Source organism: Orycteropus afer, unplaced genomic scaffold (assembly GCF_000298275.1).
Source record: "Orycteropus afer afer isolate SDZICR_OR568_19922 unplaced genomic scaffold, OryAfe1.0 scaffold00249, whole genome shotgun sequence".
Lineage (NCBI taxonomy): Eukaryota > Metazoa > Chordata > Mammalia > Tubulidentata > Orycteropodidae > Orycteropus > Orycteropus afer.
In genome coordinates, this window is record NW_006921836.1 from 2,896,096 (window position 1) to 2,917,852 (window position 21,757).

Genomic DNA, 21,757 nt, shown 5'->3' on the forward strand with positions numbered 1-21,757 from the left:
TAAGTTAGTGGAACAGAATAGGATGGGAAGACACCGAGCTTCAGTGATGATTACTCAACCTCACCGGCAAGTCACAAACTCAAATGAGATGTGAGGAAACGGCCTCCCTGGCAGACTCTCTCCAGGGACGCAGCACCATTGCTGCACAGTCACATTTCCTAGCTTGTAATGGAAAACAAATACTGTTTACAAGAGCTTAAAGTAGCTGGAATGGGAACGTGAGCCAAGCTGTGTCGTGAAGGCGAAATCCTACGAGGAAGCTTTCAGCAGTCCCGTAATTATTCAATATCAGGCCTGAAATATAGGCTCCTAATGAAGAATCTTATTCACCTCACCTTGGGAAATGAAACACCACATTCATGGGTAAGCAGGATCCATGACCACTTAAAACCAGATCCAGCCCCTCATAAGCTGTTTGACATAAAACAAAAGTTGCTGTATGTCTTCTACCAAGCTCTAAGTACCGTTTTTGTCCTGTTTGTTTTCCATTGGCTTTCCCACCCCCCCTCAACTTAAGCACCACTAGACAGGAACAGAGTAAAAGAGATAGGAGAAAATGGATTTGGTGTGCTGCCCACCCCTCCGCCCCAACCTCCATGTCTGTACCTGGAGGAATCAGGTTTTCTTAACTTTCAGGATTCCAGCCTCCAAATGAAAAGGCCTTCTCTTCTAGCCCTGCTGGGCCTGGTGCCCATCTCCCCTCCCCCAGTTAAATCAATAATGCCTTTCTGGTGTGTAGGCTTTTAGATGGAAGGTGTAAGTCCTCCAAGGATGTTAAATCAGGATAAAAGAAAAAGAAAAGGAGAAAAAAAAAAAAAAAAAGACAAAGCAAAAAAGAGAACTGAAAAATAAAACAATTCTAGTTTTAAAAATCTATGTGTTTTCAAATTCACTCTTTGGTAAGAATTTGGTAGAAAACGAAAACGTGGATTAAGTATAACCTTGTGTTTTATACCCATCCTTCTGGCATAGTGATTGAGCTCCACCATCAGTCATTCTTTCAATAATTTTGAATTTTTTTTTGTTTATATATTGATTATATAGTTGGGAGCAAGACAAAGTTCCACGCTCTCTTGGAACCTATGTAAATAATTTAGATCAATAAATAGATTAAATAGTAAGCACTATGTGCCATACACTTTGAGAAAGAACTAAGGTACACCTGACCCAAGCTATGGTATTTTCAATCACCTCATGTGCATGTGAAAGCTGGACAATGAATAATGAAGACCAAGGAAGAACTGATGCCTTTGCATTATGGTGCTGGTGAAGAATATTAAATATACAATGGATTGCCAGAAGAACAAGGAACTCTGGTGGTGCAGTGATTAAGGTATTCAGCTGCTTATCAAAAGATCCACAGTTTGAACCCACCAGCTGCTCTGTAGGAGAAAGATGAGGAAAGTCTGCTTCCGTAAAGAGTTACAACTTTGGAAATACTACAAGGAAGTTCTACCCTGTCTTACAGGGTTGCTATGAGTAGAAATTGACTCGATGGCAGTGGGTTTGGTTGTTTGTTTTTTTGGCCAGAAGAACAAACAAATCTGTTGGGGAAGAAGTACAGCCAGAATGCTCCTTAGAAGTGAGAATGGTAAGACTTTGCCTCAAGTTGTCAGGAGGGACCAGTCCCTGAAGAAGGAAATCATGCTTGGTAATGCAGAGGGTGAGCAAAAAGATGAAGACCCTCAATGAGATGGACTGACACAGTGGCTGAAACAGTGGCCTCAAACACAGCAGCACTTAAGAGGATGGGGCAGGAGTGGCAGTGCTTCCTTCTGTCATCCGCAGGGTCAATATGAGTCAGAACGAACTTTATGGCACCTAACAACAACATATTACAGCAGATCTGAGCTGGGTAGGAGCATGTATCCTATTTTTGTTTCTCTTTATTTGTTTGATTTGGTAGCATAGTGCCTAAGGCACCTGACTGCTAACCAGAAGGCTGGCCATTCAAACCCACCAGCCACTCCTTGGAAGGAAGGCTGGGCAATCTACACCTGTAGTGATACTGCCTCGGAAACCCAAGGAGGGGTCTCTATGAGTCAGGGCTGACTCGACGGCACATAACAACAACAACAACAAACTGAATTGTGAGGTAAATACAATGCTCACAGAAGCAGTCATGAGGGAAATGTATTCCTCTTCACCTTTAAATCTGCTGTTACAGATTTAGGCTTTGTATAAAGAACCCCTTCATCTTTCTCAGATTAGTCCTTCTCTGCTCGCATTGGTGCTGCCTTCATTCCAGTCTTCATCACTTCTTGCCTGGATTACTGCAATCATGTTTCAACTGGTCCTTCCACTTTCAGTTTCACTCACAGGATTTGTTGGGGTACATGACATGTGATGGGAACCCAAAATAAGAGTGTTTATAAATGAGATTGAAAAAGAGGCAGACTCTCATCAAGATGGATCGACACAGTGACTGCAACAATGGGCTCAAATACAGCCATGATTATGAGGATGACACAGGATTAGGCAGTGCTGTGTTCTGTTGTACATACTGTTGCTATGAGTTGGAAGCAAATCAACGGCACCTAACAACAATGTGCCACGCAGACAGGTGATGAAACAAGGAGTGACTGCATGGTTACCTCTTCTGTGAGGACTCTTGTGGGAGGTGACATTTATGCAGTCATCTGCATGACCTGAACACCTCTGGCTTGTGTGAATCAGGGAGAAGGGCATTCCGAGCAGAAGGAATAACTGGTACAACTGTGCTGCAGGAAAAAGCCAGCCACACTGAAGGAACAGAAAGAAAATCAATAAGGCTGGAATGTGATGGTGAAGGTGAAAAGAAAGATGGACTGGACCATGAAAACAAAATAAAACAAAAAAACCAGCTGCCATTAAGTAGCTTCTGGTTCATGACAACCCCACGTGTGTACAAGAGGCTTTTCAAGGCTGTGAACTTTTGGAATCAAATCACCAGGTCTTTCTTCCAACCACCTCTGGGTGAGTTTGAACTGCCAACCTTTCCGTTAGTAGTCCATCACTTGACTACTACTGATTCATGCCACCCAGGAGTATGTCACTCACTGCCATTGACTCAACTCATAGTGACCCCCTTTTGTTTCCGAGGTGGTAAATCTTTATGGAAGTAGGTTGCCCAGTCTTCCTTGTGTGGAGTGGCTGGTGGGTTTGAACCACCAACCTTCTGGTTAGCAATCAAACGCCTTAGGCATTATGCCAATATAGCATGTAGGGCTTTGAAAATCAGGATAGGTAACTTGGAGTTTATTCTAATTGTTATAGGAAATTATGGCAATTTTTAGGCAAGGAAGTGACATGATGCAATTTTATTTTTAAAAGCACCACTCTCACAGTGCATGAAGGAATACTTGTAGGAGTCCAACAGTGGAACTAGGGACACCAAAAAGAAATAAGAGTGTGCACCTAACTGGCAGCAGCAGAGATAAAAAGAAGTGGTCAGATTTGGAGTATATTTTGTAGATACATCAACATAACCTGCAGAAAGATTCAATTTGAGAATGATTGACTAGTGGGTTTATCTTGGGCAAATTATTTAACATTTCTCAGTTTCATTTCTCTCATCTGTAAACTGGAGATGAGGATCACCCACCTCATAGTTCTGTGGTGAGGATGAAATGATCTAATGAATGTGAAATGCTTAGCTTGTGCCTGGCATATCAGAAATGGTCAATACATGTCAGTCACGATCAGCTACTAACCCAATTGCACACATCTATCTGACTTCCACTCTTCTGCCTCCTCATCTTGTCATTTGACTGCTAACCAGAAGGCTGGGAGTTCAAACCTACCAGCCACTCCTTGGACGGAAGGTTGGGCCATCTACTTCCGTAGTGATACCACCTCGGAAACCCAAGGAGCGGTCACTATGAGTCGGATCTGACTCAACAGCAGTGAGTTTTTGAGGTTTTTTTTGCTTGTGAAAGGATGGACTCCCTCCTCCTCTCAAGTGTTGTCAAATGTCTCCTCAAACTCAAAACTCGCTACAATCCATTCTCTTCAAGATGTTTATCAGATTTGGAAAAATCTAGTGCATGATAATGCTGAATCATCGAAACAAAGCACCTTCAGGTGGGAACAATTCCCACTATTAGATGTCATTGCCTTTGACAGACTTGCTGAGATCCTATCGCTCACAGAGAAGAAAAAAAAAAAATGAACATTTATGAAGCTCCTACTGTATGCCAAGCACAGCATCAGGAGCTTTTCTTACAATCCAGTCTTTGGTAGGACAGGAAACATCATCCCAACATACAGATGAGGAGCATAAAGTTCAGAGAGGCCAAATAACCTGCCTAATCGTAACTCAGTCAGTTAAGCTATAAAACGGGAACTCAAAGCTGGGCTTCTGTGATTCCAAGTTCCATGATCTCCTCTTTCATATTGGTCTGCTTTGGAACCTGTTGTTGTTGTTGTTATGTGCCGTCATGTTGGACCCTCCCGACTCATAGCAACCCCTCCTTGGGTTTCCAAGGCAGTATCACTATGGAAGTGGATTGCCCAACCTTCCTTCCGAAGAGTGGCTGGTGGGTTTGAACTGCCAGCCTTCTGGTTAGCAGTCAAGTGCCTTAGGCACTATGCTACCAGAGCTTGGACCCTGATGTGCCTTTTAATATTGAGCTGAGTAGTCAACATTCCATAATTCCACACCTGCATCCCTTTGCTGATAGGGTACCTCTACTTTAATGCCCTCATCCCCATTGGCCTATATTGAAATCCTACATGACCCTTAGAGGTCAAGGGACCAGCTATAATCCCCTGTTCACTTTGTCCAAAGGGATAAACCAAAAAAAAAAAAAAAACCAAACTCACTGCCGTCAAGTCACTTCTACTCATAGGGCCCCCTCCTTGGGTTTCTGAGGTGGTATCTCTATGGAAGTAGATTGCCCCATCTCCTTTCAGAGGAGTGGCTGGTGGGTTTGAACCTCCAGCCTTCTGGTTAGTAGTCAGATGCCTTAAACACTACGCCACCAGAGTGCCCATACTTAACCCTTTAAGCTATTCATTAGTAGTTACAGGCTAAGCTGCTGCTAATAATAATAATAATAACAATAGATGATAGATAGAAGAATAGATGACAAATAGATAAATGAGGCTTAAACAAGAAAGAAATGCATTTCTTTGCAACAGTCCAGGGGTGGTAGGGCTGTTTGTCATCATCTTTAACTTTAGACTTACATCTTTGAATCCAAAGCAATTGTTTCAGTTTTCATTTCCCAGCCATAGATAAAAGGACCAGGTGACTCCATACCATTTCCTTTTATGATCCTGAACTGGAAATGGCATCTATTATTTACACTTGTATGACTCTAGCCAGAATTACTCACAAAGCTGAACTATATTGCAGAAGGTGGGAGACCAGATACTCCACTAAAACTCAATTACTTTGAAAATTGGAGAGAATAGACCCTGTGAGATTAGCCCTTTGCCACAGCCCCGAAAGCACTGTCATTCTTCCTCTAGTACGGTGATCACATTCTTTCTCATTACCATAAACACTTGTGTGCTTACTTCATCTCCTCTGTAGTCTATAAATTTCTTAATGGAAAGGTCTGCCTTTATGTCCTTTACTGCCTCACACTGGGCCTGGCGTATAATATTGTCAAAGGGCTTCAACAGTCACTCATGTCCATTATTATATTTTATGAAATGGACTGCATGTTTCAAAAAAGAAAAAAAAAAAACTTGTCATTGAGTTAATTCAGACTCATAGTGACCCCTTTGGGTCTGAAACTAAATCTTTATGGAAGTAGATGGTCCCATCTTCCTTCTGCAGAGCAGCTGGTGGGTTTGAACTGCTGACATTCTGATTAGCAGCCAAATGCTTTATCCACTAGGCTACCAGACCTCCTTTAAAAGAAAAAAAAGTTGCTATCAATTCTATTCCAACTCACAGAGACCCCATGAGTTTTAGGGTAGAACTGCATACCATGGTTTATCTTGCGGAAGTACATCTTCAGAGTTTTCTTCCAAGGTGCTTCTGGGTGAACCTGAACCACCGACCTTTCAGTTAGTAGCTGAGTGCTTAACCATTTGTGCTATCCAAGGACTCCTCGGAGTACATGTTGTTGTTATTGTTGTTATGTGCCGTCGAGTAGGCCCCAACTCATAGCAACCCCTCCTTGGGTTTCCGAGGCAGTATCACTATGGAAGTAGATTGCCCCATCAATGACTAACAATAAAAATAATTTTTCTAAAGCCTTCCTGTCTTGTTGGTTCTATCTCTGATTCCTCAAACTTGGTTAGTGCCCAAGTCTACAGTCTAAAATCCCCTGTACTTGCCCTTTCTTCGCATTCATCACCCTTTCAAAGGCTTGTTCACTGTCTCCTTCACCAGACCATAAGCTCCTGGAGGGCAAGGATAGGTCTGTCTCATTCATCCCAGGAACCACTGTGCTAGCACCTTGCCGGATGGACACCAGACACCCCAGTGCTTTGAACGATAACTCCCTGAGCCAACTGGGTGGTGTTATCAGAAATGTGAGAACCAAATGGGCTCTTCCTGCTTTGTCTCTTCCAAATCCAACTGGGAAGCAGAAGGTTTGAAGGGCAGGCATCATAGACAGGGACTCCGGGCGAGGAATCCCAGCCAGGGAGGCATGCCAGGACTCTCGTGAAATAGGAACATTTACAAGGGAAATGACCCTCTGCTGAGACTCCTGAGTTCCAAGGTAGCCATTAACTTTCAATTGTTATGCAGTGTGAATAATTCGCCTGTGGAAAAAAATTAGCAGAGACATTAGTGCTACTTTTGCCATTATATTTCAACTGAAATCCTGACTAATCTCAGCTGGATCCTGTCCAGACTGCACCAGTTCTATAACATTAAAATATAACCCACAGCCACACCAGCAAAGCTACCTTTCACAAAGAGAGGGAAGGGCCAATGGGAATCTGGGAAATCTAGAATCCCAGAAACATAGCTTGGGTGAGTCATCTGGTTTGAATTGTTGAGAAATGAGTCTCCATAACTGGAATGGTTAAGTCTTCTAGATTAATGTCATTTGGTCAATCTTCTCTAAATCACTTACTTCCCCATGAAGGAAGGTTGGGCAATCTACTTCCGTAGTGATACTACCTCGGAAACCCAAGGAGGGGTCACTATGAGTAGGATTTGACTCCATGGCAGAGAGTCTGGATTTTCTTGGTTTTAGCTAACATTACAGGAGTTCTAGGAGCTCGGGTAGTGTAGTGCCTAAGGCACTTGACTGCTAACCAGAAGGCTGGCGGTTCAAACCCACCAGCTACTCCTCAGAAGGAAAGTTGGGAGATCTACTTCCATAGTGATACCACCTTGAAAATCCAAGGAGGGGTCGCTATGAGTTGGGTGGCTCATAACAACAACAACAACAGGACCTCTGGTGGTACAATGGTTAAAACATTTGGCTACAAACTAAAAGGAACCACCAGCCACTTCGCAGGAGAAAAATGAGGCAGTCTGCTTCTGTAAGGCTTTGCAGTCTTAGAAACCTTATGGGCAGTTCTACTCTGTCCTATAGAGTTGCTGTGATACTTAGGGTTATGTGTCAACTTGGCTGGGCCTTGTTTTGAGTGGCTGGGCAGCTGGTTGCAGTTATTCCCCATGATGAGACTGGTTAACAACTTCATGGTGGACTCTACTGTCAGTAGCTGAGTAGCTGCCTTAGGGATGTGGCCTGCTTCCAGGATATAAGAAGACGCTTTGAAAAATCTCTCTAGCTTTTTGGCACACTTGGACCTTGTATGTAGCTGAGTCTTCATTCAGCAGTTTGCCATGTTGCCTGCTGATCCTGCAACTGTTTCTGGACTTAAACTAGTGGCCTGCCATGTTGCTGGCTAATCTTGGGACTGTGCCATTTTACTTGCTGATCTTGGGTTTGTCAGCCTCAGCAGCCAGCAGTTGCTTGAATTAAGAGACACCTCCAGGTCCTGTGGGCTGGGAGCAAGAGGTAAAGCCCAAGGTTCCCTAGAGTTGGCTTTGAACTCGGACTTCCAGCCTCCTGAAATCTAAGAGAATAAACTCCTATTGGTCAAACCATATATTTGTGGTATTTTCTGTTAGAGCAGCTAGAGAACCAAAACAGTCATAGTCAGAATTGACTTGATGGCAATAGGTTTGGTTTTTTGCTTTTGGTTTAGAGATATGATCTGCATGCCACTATTTCACGTTGATTTTTGGTTCAAAGAATCTCTTTCAGTGTTTGTGGTGCAGAAAAAGAGTCTATACATAAAATTTCAGTTTGACCTCTATAGGAGGAGGCATTTAGATTTAATGTAAAAGTAAATTCCAGCTATATTAAGATGATACTTTAATGAGGTATTTATTTATTTGCATAATCCTACCCATAAAGACAAGAAGCTCTGGTAGCGTAGTGCCTAAGCACTTGACTGCTAACCAGAAAGCTGGCGGTTCAAACTCACCAGCCACTCGTCGGAAGGAAGGTTGAGCAATCTACTTCCGTAGTGATACTGCCTCAGAAACCCAAGGAGGAGTTGCTATGAGTCAGGTCTGACTCGACAGCATGTAACAACAACAACAACATCCATAAAGACTGCAATGACTGGCACAGAGATAGGCACAGAAAATTATAGGATGGTGCAGGAACTTCTGGAAGAAAATGATGTCTTTCTGTGTTTGGTACGAGTCTGGGAAGATATAAGAGTGACCTACTGCTGTGAGCGGCAATCCTGCCATCAAATGCAGACCAAGATCAAAGATAACTTGAAGAACAACAGAAATGAATCTAATGCCATTGTTTAAGCATCCATCGGTCCCCTATCTGAGGGCACACTATACTTCACATTCCATGTATGTGAGCTCTGGTGGCGTAGTGTCTAAGGCATTTGACTGTTAACCAGAAGACTGGCAGTTCAAACCCATCAGCTATTCCTCGGAAGGAAGACTGGATGATCTACTTCCGTAGTGATACTGCCTTGTAAACCCAAGGAGGGGTTGCGATGAGTCGGATCCACCTCGACAGCAGTGAGTTGTTTTTGTTCGTTTTTTTTTTTTTTGCTTGAGTTAGGTTGGATATCACTTGCAAACAAAAGAGACCTTAACTGATTCATTCTCACAAAAGGAACAAGGTTAAGTAGGAAGCTGCACACCCAACAAGTTCAAGCCACTCTGTATTTATTCTGTATGGAATACATTTTCCTTCCCAGAGAGAAGACATACAGTCTGAGGTATCCCAGTATAATAAAGGCCCTCCTTCCAGCTTTATGTCTTGAGTTTCTATGCCCATCAATTGAGGTTTGTTACCTTCACAGACTGGTTAAAAATTTTCCCTGAGATCATCAATGTTGTGCCTTTGGCCAAACAGTATCTTCCCTAACAAAATACAGGAGAAAATATAGGAAACTGATAGGCCTTTAAGTGGTGTCAGAGGCAAGGCTATTAAGGTAGATTTCCTGAGAAAAAAGGTGCAGAGTCAACCAAGCCACTACTTAAATTTTCCCTGGTTGTGAACTATTGGACTTCAACATGTCCAAACATTCTAGAAGGCAAATTCATCTTATTGCATGGAAAGCCACTTCATAGTGATGTTATGTGCAAAGTATGTTTTGCTAGCTTTTGCTGGCTTCCAGAACCACCTCAATGTCTCAGTGCAGAGCTAGAGATGTATGAGCAGGCTTTACCCAGTGGCACATGGGAAAGAGAAAAACTCAGATACAGGTGATAAGGGAAAAATGGTTATCACATAATTACCCCAATGGCAGTGGGTTTTTTTTTGGGGGGGGGGGGTCTAGATTACATAGACAGCTAAAAGTACAGCCAGGATTCAAAATCACATCAGTTGGACTCCAAAGCTTACATGTTTTTCACTCCCCAAGGAATCTGCTGCATCCTACAGCCAGTAGATAGGATATATAGTGGTACCAGTTGCCGAGGGGAGCTCTGGTAGCATAGTACCTAAGGCAGTTGGACGGCTAACCAAAAGGCTGGTGGTTCAAACCCACCAGCCACTCCTCAGAAGGAAGGTTGGGCAATCTACTTCTGTAATGATACTGCCTTGGAAACCCAAGGAGGGTTGCTATGAGTCAGGTCTGACTCAACAGTACATAACAACAACAGTTGCCAAGGCATTAACTCCGGCAACCCAATGTGCATCAGTAGAAATAGGGTTTTCAACAGCTGCAATGTGTTTCAAAATGGTTTGAAACTTGAATATGAACAAGTAAGAATAGATATTGGTGGGTGGATCAGCACCTCAAATCCCAGCCTAATCTAATCAACAAAGCATAATGCAAATGGACATCAGCCTGCGTCCTCTAGCTCTAGGGCACTGAACGCCAGCTCTGAATGGAACGCAACTTCCAGCAGCCCCTTTGGGGTTGCAAGAAATCACATTCTGGGAAGGAGCCTGCTTACCTAGTGGTCATTCTTGCATTTTGTTGCCCATCCTCCACCCATCCATCCACAAAGAAATGGTACAATGGAATGACTGTGTTTTCTGTTGAGGACTTCCCTTTTTAAAAATAAATAAGCAAAGGTTTCCCTAATCCTACTCATATTCAATAGTGGTCCTGGGGAGGGGAGAGTGGGAAAGGAAACCACCAGCAAGCCAGGCGCCTGCCCACTCTCAGACAAATACGTTCAGGGATGACACGCTGTAGCACATGCGGTCCTCTGAAGACAAAAGGAAAGCTGAATTTCAGTGGGTTGTGGCACTTCCAGAGACATTGTTCTTCGGACACATGGTCCCCCATTTCTTGTCTTAGGTTTTCTTGAGGTAGCTATGGCAGGCTTTTGCCATGTCCTTCAAGAAGTTAGGAACTCCATTCTGCAAAGGACAAGAAATTCTGTTATTGGTCTATCCTCACAGCTGCTCACTCATGACTTCTTCACATGAAGCAAGAGGCAAACAAAGAGGGCTTTGGGGATGATGGAAGACAAGATGCCACCTGACTCTATTTCAAAAGAATGCTGTCATGGGTAACAAATGACAAAAAGCAGGGCTTAGGTGAGACTAGGTAGCATGGACCACTGTTTCAAGGCACTGACTTATATTTTGGCTCTTGCTAGTAAAAAGCTAAGAAACTTCTGAGACACCATGTCTTGAAAAGAAAAGGAAAATCCAGGAAATGGGATTGATCTGGGTTGTTAAATTCTTCTAAAGAAACGGTAGAAAGGACTTGTTTCATAGACTTTAGAAAATGATAAGGATTGGGGAGGAAGAGTGTAGGTTATATTATTATTTAGTGTAGGGTATTATGCAATACTTTTTCTAAGCACTGTCTTATATACTCCTGCTGTATGGGATTGGTAATACCCATTCCTGTTTTAAAAAAGGTAAAAATTAAATGGCTTCCCTAGATTACACAAAGAGTCCTGGTGGCATAATGCCTAAGGCACATGACTGCTAACCAGAAGGCTGACGGTTCAAACCCACCAGCTGCTCCATGGACGGAAGATGGGGCAATCTACTTCCATAAAGATTTACTGCCTTGGAAACCCAATAGGGATCTCTATCAGTCAGAATCAACTCAATGACAGTGAGGTGTTTTTTTCTTTGTTTTTTTTTTTTTTTGGTCTAGATTACACAGACAGCTAAAAGCACAGCCAGGATTTGAAATCACATCAGATGGACTCCAAAGCTTACATGCTTTTCACTCCCCAAGGAATCTGCTGCATCCTACAGCCAGTAGATAGGACATATAGTGGTACCAGTTGCCAAAGCATTAACTCCAACTCGTGGCAACACAATGTGTGTCAACAGAACTGTGCTCATAGGGTTTTCAATAGCTGATCTTTTGGAATAGATCACCAGGCCCAGAGGCATCTCTGATGGACTCAAATCTCCAATCTCTCAGTTAGCTCTGCCTCCAATCTCTCAGCAGCCAAGTGTGTTAACCATTGACATCACCTAGAGACTTATATAAAAATGAAACAAAACCCAAACCTGTTGACATCAAGTCAATTTTGAATCATGGTGGCCCCATGTGCTATAGAGTAGAAGTGTTCCATAGCGTTTTTTGGGTTGTAATCTTTATGGGAACAAATTATAGGCCTTTCTTCTATGGTACTGCTGTGTGGATTGGAACCATCAACTTTTAGGTTAGTGGGCAAGTAAAAACTGTTTGCACCACCCAGGGAGCAAATGAGCCCACAATGCCAGGTTCTTAGGCAGTCTCTATGATTCAGCCTACCAGGCCAGTTTCCTTACCTTACTGGAAAAAATTAACAACAAAAAAAAAAACCTGATGCCTCCCCCAGGCTTGAACACATGTCTGACTGTCTCCTGAGCAAGGTCAGTCTGTCTTTCTCCTCCATAAGCAGACACAGGGTCCAAAGGCACTATTGTTCTATGAAGAGCAGACATATTATCCAGAGGTTCCAAGGAGTGATCCTTGGAGGAGTCTCGGGACGCTAGCAGGGAGGGGCTGGCATTCCAAGCTAAGAATTCTTTGTCACTTGTCCCAGCCTCGGTCTTTGGTGTTGGCAACCTCAGCTCCAACTGCAGTCACTCAACCAAGCCACTTCATAAAAGAGCCTCATTCCGCCTGAGACAAAGTGTCTCTTCAGCTTGACAGCTCCATGGGCTAAGTCAACATTTGTCAGCCCCTCTCCTCCCCCTGCTGTCTCTTGGGATCTCACCTTGGCGGCCCAGTTAATGAGCCAGGACGGAATTTGGCCACCCGGGTTATCAAAGTAATACATGAAAACTAGAGGGGGAAAGAAAGGACAATTCAGAAGGAGGAAAAAAAAATGTTTGAAAACTATAGCAACAAAACCCTGAAAACTTTGAATCTTCATATTTGCACCCAGAAAGTATGGAGGGAGGTAGGACATAATTCGGGTAGACTTTTCTCCTCTAACTCATAGCATATTTATGAGTAAACGTTTTTGAATGCACAGCTACATTATGCTACAATTTATTAAACACCTGGCACTAGACACTTAGATAGAACCTCATTTATAATTTTCCTAACAACCATAAGAAGGTGGTAAACTTAACTCCATTTTATAAATGATGAAAGTGAGCCTCAGTAAAGCTAGGTGGCATGGCCAAGGTGATAGATCTAAGCAGCATCAGAACTAGGTTCACATTTTACCTAAGACCCCAGGCCTTGTGCCTTTACGTGTAGCAGGTGGCCTCAAGCCCTACTCTCTGCCCATGGCCCTTGAGCCCTCAGGAGCTGGAACTCAAGGCAAGCATGATATGCTGAGTGGGAGCTGCCTTCCTTGAGGCAGAACTACCAGCCCAGTCCATCCTAGGATTAGCCTGAAATGAATTTCTAAACCCTCTAGTTTGCTTATGAAATTCGGATTTCACCTCGACAACGCAAGAGTCAATAAAGAATGTGTTGAGCCAGATTTAAACACCCACCTCGCACTCTGGTCAAGTTCAGTTCCTCCCAAGGTGTTGATCCCTTGCCTGTTTTGCACCCATGCCATTCTCTGACCTCCAAGGGTCTCCCTTAAGCCTTGGGGCATTTTATACCTCCCAGTCAGCCTGCTCTTCATGGGTGTGGCACAGGCTGGGTGCACCGAGATGCCCCCTGGGCTTTACCTTTGCTCCCCTTCTTGCCATCACTCTTAATCGCCAGGCTCTGCTTGTACTGCTTCACGCGGATCACGCCTGGTTTCTCAGCAAACTGAGGCACAGAGGTGCTCTGGGCCAGGATCACGTGGACCTTCTGTCCTTCCACCTCCACCTCCTGCCACTGCCGGAGGTAGACGTACTGCACCACAAGTCAAGGTATGACATTTCAGATGTGCAAAGAAAGCCCCATAAATCTAAAGCAAAGGAAGGAGATTCTGTACCTCCCATCTGGCAGCTGCTCCCTGGTACTGTTACTTCACTCATCTGCCCTGTCTCCCTACTTGCACTGTAAGATTGTGTCTCATAGCAACTAGAGTGTTCTTTGGAGGGTATGGTTACCTACCTGTGAATGGTTCCTTGGTGCTTTTAGTTAGCAGAGGAACCAGTCCTCTTTTCTCTAAGTAGACACTGTGAGGTGGCAGAAGACTGATCACTCATCAGCTGTGTGATCCTGGCTAACTTACTCAACCTTTGTGAGGCTCAGTTTCCCTATCCAGGAAATAGAAGTAACACTACCTGCCATACAGGCTTGTTGGGGTCATTGGAGACAATGGCTAGAACAGAATAAGCACTAGATAAATGGTGGTGCCATTTGTCTTTGTCTTGTCCTCATCCCAAAGGTCTCATTACTTGCCTCTACATATAAAAGATGGTCAATCAATGTTATAACTCATAGTCATAAGAGGACACATGAATACTTGTATATTTAGTAGGCAGATGTCCTGAGTTAACAGTGGTTCACCAAGAAAAAAAAAGACATTTCATCTTGATAAACATTCATAGAACCCCACTGTGTCTAAACCAAACCAAACCAAACTCATTGCCACTGAGTAGATTCTGACTCATAGTGATCTCCAGTGGGTTTCCAAGGCTGTAAACCTTTGTGGAAGCAGACTGCCTTTATTTTTCTTCCATGGAGCAGCTGTTGGGTTTGAACTACTGACCTTTTGGTTAGCACCCAAATGCCTTAACCAGTACACCACCAGACCTCCTTACCACTATGTCTTTGTTGTTATGTGCCATCGAGTTGGACCGATTCATAGTGACCTCTCCTTGCGTTTCCGAGGCAGCATCACTACGGAAGTAGATTGCCCAACCCTCCTGCCAAGGAGTGGCTGGTGGGTTTGAACCGCCAGCCTTCTGGTTAGCAGTCAAGTGAGTGCCTTTGGCACTATGCCACCAGCACTCCTCCACTATGTCTAGGGAAGATAAATTAAATCCTAAGAAACAGTAAGAGTCACTACTTATTCAGCCTGACTGTAATAAACATGTGTGCTCTACTTAAAGGATCAATTTTGACCCTTACAAACACCCCTGTCAGGTCAGTGTTAAGTACCCTCATGTTACAGATGACAAAATTGAGGCTCAGAAAAGTGTAAAAAACTTGCCCAAGATGCCACAGCCCAATTCTAGTGACGGCGCCTGAACCTGAAGTGAGATCCAGCTCTAAAGTCTAGCTAGAATTCCACAGCTCAATTCTTTCATGTGTTCACCAAGTTAGGTGCCATCAAGTTGATTCCAACTCAGTGACCTCATGTAACAAAGTAGAGTAGAATTGTCTCACTGGGTCTTCCAGGCTGTAATCTTTATGGGGTCAGAGAGCCAGGTCATTCTCTCACAGTACCCCGGGTAGATTTGAATGGCCAAACTTTTGGTTAACAGCCAAGCACTTATTATTGTACTACTAGGGCTCTTTAATGTGTTCATTACTCTTTCAAATAATAGAATTTTGAGTGGCTTACTAGAAGGAATTAAAAATCTAAAACAGTCACTCTAAATATGACACAATTACATTTACTTTAACATAGTTACAATCACAGCCCCATGCCACCTCAGTGTCCCTATAGCACCCACAGTTGTCCAAGCCCTCACTGTGGCACCTCCAGGGCTGCATGGACACTGGCCTGTCTACTGTCCCCACTCTCCTGGATACTCATGGCGTAAGTCTTTAAAGGGAGCTCTGGTGCTGTACTGCCTAAGGCATTTCACTGATAACCAGAAGGCTAGTGGTTCAAACCCACCAGCCACTCCTCAGAAGGACAATTGGCCAATCTACTTCCGTAAAGATACCACCTCGGAAACCCAAGGAGGGGTTGCTATGAGTCAAATCAACTTGAAACCAGTGAGTTTGGTTTTTTTGGTTTAAGTCCTTAAATATGTCCAGGAAGAGATGCTGCTGTGTTAGCTCTGGCTTTCCTCTCTGTCAAACCTCCTGCATCTTCTTAGCAGAAATTTTTTACCCACTCTGTCCCACAACTTACACAGCTCATCTGACAGACATCACTTAACACTCCAGTCTCCAGAGACAACAATCAAGGAGGGATCACTAGAGGGTCAATTAAAATGGGGTAGGGGATAGAGAGAGCTAGATTTGCAGAAGCCTGAGTTCTGGACCCTGCTCTGCCACCAGCCATTTAGATACCTCTGTTATTTCACCTCTCTGGGTCTCCACTTCTTCCCCTGTAGACTGAGGGAGCTGTACGAAGCACTCTTTGACGTTTCATCCAGGTCCCAAATTTTGTGGCTCAGAATGTCAAGCCCAGTGACCACAATCACAGATGTTCCATGTGAATCATATGCCAAAGTTTCCAAAAGCCGCATAAGCAGTAACAGCTTTAGTATATCCTTCTGCAAGAATCAAAGACAATGTTGCCTGCACGTGCTAGAACATTAGTTCTACCACCTTGAATTCAATGATGGCTGAGGTATACAGAAACTCTTAAGCAATCCAGGAATGGTGTGCCTATTGAAAGGATACATCTCTGTTGGACATGGGAAAAGGGTACTTCACTTCCCAGTAGACCACTTTCTCTCCGTTGCATTCTTTCTCATAGAGTTCTAAAGGAGAACAAAAGGTATTAATGCACCTATAAATCTCTTTGGCTTCAATTAACAAGCAGCTTACCCACCCCACTGCCCTCATGTCCATTCTGACTCATAGCAACCCTACAGGACAGAATAGAACTCCCCCACACCATTTCCAAGGCTGTAAATCTTTAAGAAGCAGACTGCCTCATCTTTATCCTGTAGAGCAGCTGGTAAGTTCACCAATCATTTTGGTTAGCAGCCAAATGCCTTAACCACTGTGCCACCAGAGCTCTTTAACAAGCAGCATAGTTATGATGAACTTGCATGGTATTTTAAACCACTAGCTCATAGGCATAAAATTCTAGAAAAAGTTGGGCCAACTCATTACCTTCTCAAAAGCTTGTTACCTAGGAATAGAGTCAAGTGGATAGAAAAACATAGGGGGGCAGATCAGCAACACCTGTCCATCTTATATCACAAAAAAAATTTTCAGACAGAATGCAATGAAAAAATCAGACCTCAAAAGAGAAATTTTCACAAGTTTTTAAATTAAGGTTACCACCAGATGTCACTAGAGTATCAAGAGTTTCGCTTTCAAGACTTCCTTCCTCTTTTGGATTTCTGGACTCAGAACAGCCAGGCTGGGACTTTAGTGGGTCAACCAGTCCAGCACCTTTAGGTGTGAGATGCAGGTTCCTAAGGGGGCAATGAACTTCCTAAAAAGCTAGAAAGTGGCAGAGCTGTGGCTAAACAAAGTTTCTTGATTTGCTCCTACATTTCTTTACACTCTTCCTCAACTACCAGTTTCTGTTGGGTACATTCTGACTCATAGTAACCCCTGTGCTTCAGAGAATTGTGTTCCATGAGGTCTTCATGGCTGGGAACTTTTGGAAGCAGACTGACAGGGCTTTCTTCCGAGATGGCTCTGGTGGACTGAAACTGCAAATCTTTTCTTAGTACCCAAGTGTTTGTGACACCTAGGAACTCCCGCTTCTTACCCAGGGTCCAAATTTCCTTAAAGCTGCATGTTGCTCTTGTGTGCCCGGAGCAGCAAACTCTTAGGGAGAGATCCAAAACACCAAACCCCCTGTCATCAAGTTGATTTTGACTCTTGGCAACCCTGTAGGATAGAGCTGAACTGCTCCATATGGTTTCTAACTCTACAAATCATTACAGATATAGCTGCTTACCACATCTTTCTCCCCCAGAGTGACTGGTGGGTTTGAACCACTGATCCTTCTGTTAGCAGCCAAGTGCTTAACCACTGCACAATCAAGAAAAGATATCAAAGGAATTTAGTAACTACCATATCTCCACCCCCAGGCTTTGCCTCAAGCTGATAGTAAGCTTGGCTCTAACCATTTGAGAGGTTCAGCAGCCCAGGCTGCTGACGTAACCAAGGGAGCCCCTCCAGAAGATGTTGAAGGGGGCAATACATTATTGAATTTAGCATTTAAAAGAAAATCTGTTAGAAGCAGACTGTCGATTAAAGAGCTTGCTAGCTCACTGGTGTTCCAGGAGGCTGAAGACAGCCCTTGAAAGGAAGGAAGCAGTGGACATCTGTAATCTGTCTGCTCAACACTGACTCCCCCTTCTAACACCAGCATCTCCAGTTTCTTCAGTCAATCACCCTTCTGGACTTATTGACTATGTGGCTCAGGTTGACTGATGCTGTTTGAATTTCAGAGCTGGGAAAATGGGCCCAACAGCCACAGTGATTAGTTCAGAGAAGGTGCATCGGGCCAGGGTCTCAGTTTGTCACTCTGGCCAAGTTTATGCTGCAGAGTGATGTAGTAAAGGCTCTCAGGTAGCTCACAGAATCCCAGCAGGGCCAGAGTGAGGTTTAGAAATGCAGGACTTCCAGCAAGGACAATCAGCTGCTGTCCTAGGACTCAGACATCATGAACTGCTGATGCTAGTCACCAAACACTAGAGGCTCAGCAACTGTTTCCCCCAAAGCCAGATGCCTTGGCCACGGCTATAACCAGGAAATGGATTTTGTATGCTGCCTGCTTCCTCATATTGCTCTTTTCCAAACTGAAGCTGCATGTGCATCTTTTTGGCAGAGTCTATATCACACGGTGCACCATGGTTGCAAGGGAACCTGAAGGAGCGAAGGTCAGAGATAAGCCTCACAATTCTCCCTAAGTATGAAGAATAAACCTTTGAAAAAAACACTAAGAAGCCAAAGAAGCAGTGGTGGTTCAGGGGTAGAATTCTCGCCTTCCATGAGGGAGACTCTGGTTCAATGCTCTGCCGAAGGATCTCATGTGCAGCCACCACCCATCGGTCATGGAGGCTTGCATGTTGCAGTGCTGAGCAAGTTTCAACAGAGCTCAAGAGACTAGGGTGAAAGGCCTGGCAATCTACTTCTGAAAATCAACCAATGAAAATCCTATGGATCACAAGGGTCTGATTTGCCACCAATCATGGGAATGGCACAAGATGGGGCAGCTCCAGCGTGCATGGGGTTGCCACGAGTCAGAGGCTGACTCAATGGCAACTAACAACATAACAACCAAAAGTAACCAAAAACTATGACAAATATCCAATAGAAATCGCATGTGATCCAGACTGAGTCAATGGGAGTTAATCCCAGGACTTGGGATACAAACACTGGGAAAGTATGATTCTCCTTCCCCTGGAGTTATTTAAATAGTAGACTGTAAGTCTGGGTCATCTGGTTTCAACTTTGCTGTAGCATAAGGATCTGCTAGAGAATTAAGTCACACAGATGAAAACAGAATCAAGAGGAGAAAAAGAAAGTTTCAGATGCAGCTGTCCAGGCAGGAGAAACCCATGGACTTTTCAATGTTGTTAACCAATAAAATCAGTTAGCTTTTTTTTTTTTTTTTAACTTGTAACCAAGAATACATTTTTTTTTTTCTATTTGGATTGATTTCTTTCTTTTTTACTTTTTTTTATTTTAAGAGCTTGTTTTACATTCAATGTAATGCATACATTTAGTTTCATTCCCCATTCGCCATGTCCAACCCTAACCCAGGCTCCTCCCCTCCCTACCCTGTGCCCCTCATATTTATGCGCTCCTGTTTGCCCTTCATTTCTTCAATTTGAATGTTGGTCCTCTGGTGTCCCATGGTCTATTGCTCTAAGGGATGTATTACCGTAGAGTATGTGGGTACGTCATCCTGGGTCTAGTGGTCCACATGTACATCTTGTTAACTATTGGGCTGAGAGTCCTCCCCTGGGGGTGAGTTTTATTCCAGGCTCAGAATGTATTCTAGGGCCATAGTATTGGGTGTCTCACTAGATTTCATCTGACCTGTAATTCTGGTCATTATTGAGTTTTGGGATTTTATTCCACGTTTTCCCTCCCACTCTATCCAGGATCTCCAGATTTGATCCTTTCCTGAGTGGTAACCAAGAATCTTGGCTAAAGCAAGGGCCTATCAGAGCCTATGTGCCCCTCTGCTAGCTCCATCATTCTTTCCCACTGACACTAAAATGGCAGAGGCCACTCTCTGCTCTCAGCTGCAAGAAGGTCCCCTACTCAATGCCTTCATAACTCCCCATAACTTACAGGGCAAAATCTAGAACCTGAAGTCTTGTGCCCATGCCAGACTTTCGGAGATCTGGACCCTTCTCCTGCCCTGGCTCTGTATTCTGCTACTCTTACCAACTCATCAACACCAAACCATTCGTAGTTTCTTTTCTGACTTCTCATGCTGTTCCCTTAGTCTGGAATGCCCTTAAACCACTCACCCCCACACCCTCTCATGCCCTCACATGCATTCTTGTCTCTTTGGAAAACTTGGAGTGAACTTTCAAAACAAAGTTTAGACACCACCTCCCCCAAGAAGCCTTCCATGTCCACCTAGGTATACAGGACGGTAAGACAATTTAATAGTGAGAGCAAAGTCACCTTCAAAGCAAACTAGAGAGCAGATCTGAAAATAGGCCAGGAGAAAGTCCTAGAAATCACAAAGGTACATTGCAGCTTAGCATCTAAGATTTTTATGACATAAATTAAAAATGAAATAACTAGAATAGATATTAAACCTGCTCCTTTGCATTGGCTATAATAAATAAGAAAGGATTCTATATTTAATTGATTTAAACAAACAAAAAAGAAAGGTAGGTATCACTTACCCTTAAGAGCCTTGGTAGTGCAGTGGTTAAGTGCTTGGCTGCTGACCAAATGCTTGTCCATTCAAATCCACTAGTAGCTCTGTGGGAGAGAAGACCTAGCAATCTGCTCCTATAAAGACTGCAGCCTAGGGAACCCTGTGTGGTCTTTCTATTCTGTCATATAGTGTCACTATGACTCGGAATTGATTAGATGGCACACAACACCGATCACTTACCTTTAACGTACTGGTCCCACTGTTTTCTGTAGTCTAAGTCCATATAGACATCTGCAAGCAGAGCTGGTGGACAATCCTCCAGGACACCAAAGACTTTATATTCATAAAGCCCAGTCTGCTGTAAAAACAGAATGAGTAGAAATAATCATTTAGTTGCCAAGTTGAGAGAAAACTGGATTCTATAAGCATATGAAAAACAGTTGAGAATGGGGTTCATGCAACACCAAACATTTATTTACTGAGCACCTCTTCTGTGGCCTTAGAGGCACCAATGGTGAAAATAGATGAGACCCCTCCTCTTAGTATATTCAGCAGCAGGGATCAGCTGTAGGGATTGGACGTAGAGATAGTTTTAAGTGCCATCCAGATATTTAAATAGAATGTGAGAAGGATTATATGATAAAGAGTGTTGGGGGGGTGTCCATATAATCAGGTGATCAGAAAAGACTTCTATGGGGTTAACAATTATCAGAACATCTTGTTTGAAATGTAAGGAGCCAGCCATGAGAAGATGAGGGAAACCCACCCCTGGTAAAGGGAAGGTCCTCAGGTTGATGGGTTGGTTGCTCAAAGAAGAGAAAGTGAGAGGGTGTGGAGTGTTGTGGGTAGGGAGAGGGTGGTAGGGACTGAAATCAGAGAGGTAGCTAGGACCAAAGGACTTGTAAACCAGGGAAAGAAGTAGGGATACTATTATAATTGCTGTGGGAAACCAAGGGATGACTTTAAACAGGGAATAGCCAAATCTGATTAACATTTTAAAATCATGATTATTACTTCTTAGTAGAAAAAGATCATAAGGAAACAAGATCAATTAGAGGACCATTGCAATAGTCCAGGAAAAGGATGATAGCGATTTCAACAGGGAAGTAACAGTGATTGAGAGAAGTCAAAGATTCAAAGGTTTATTTTGGAGGTAAACAACAACAACAACAACAAAAAAAAACAACTCATCACAGTCAAGTCGTTCTGACTCATAATGAATCCTCCCCTCCTTGGGTTTCTGAGGTGTTACCTCTACAGAAGTAGATTGCTCATTCTTCCTTCCAAGGAGTGGCTGGTAGGCACTTTGCCACCAGAGCTTTTGGAGGAAAAAGCAACAAGAAATGC

The 21,757-nt window shown here is 43.5% G+C and overlaps 1 protein-coding gene across 1 annotated transcript in view; it reads right to left on the minus strand.

The window, feature by feature from the left end:
• Nucleotides 1-10,688: 10,688 nt before the first annotated feature.
• Nucleotides 10,689-21,757, minus strand: part of LOC103204447 (phosphatidylcholine transfer protein) — a 38,041-nt gene continuing 26,972 nt past the window's right edge. Inside the window, exons 2-6 of the mRNA XM_007949645.2 lie at nucleotides 20,651-20,768; nucleotides 16,276-16,355; nucleotides 13,485-13,656; nucleotides 12,569-12,636; nucleotides 10,689-10,754 (exon numbers count right to left, since the gene is read on the minus strand). Of these exons, the coding sequence (XP_007947836.1) occupies nucleotides 10,689-10,754; nucleotides 12,569-12,636; nucleotides 13,485-13,656; nucleotides 16,276-16,355; nucleotides 20,651-20,768 (504 nt within the window). The remainder of the gene's footprint in view (nucleotides 10,755-12,568; nucleotides 12,637-13,484; nucleotides 13,657-16,275; nucleotides 16,356-20,650; nucleotides 20,769-21,757) is intronic.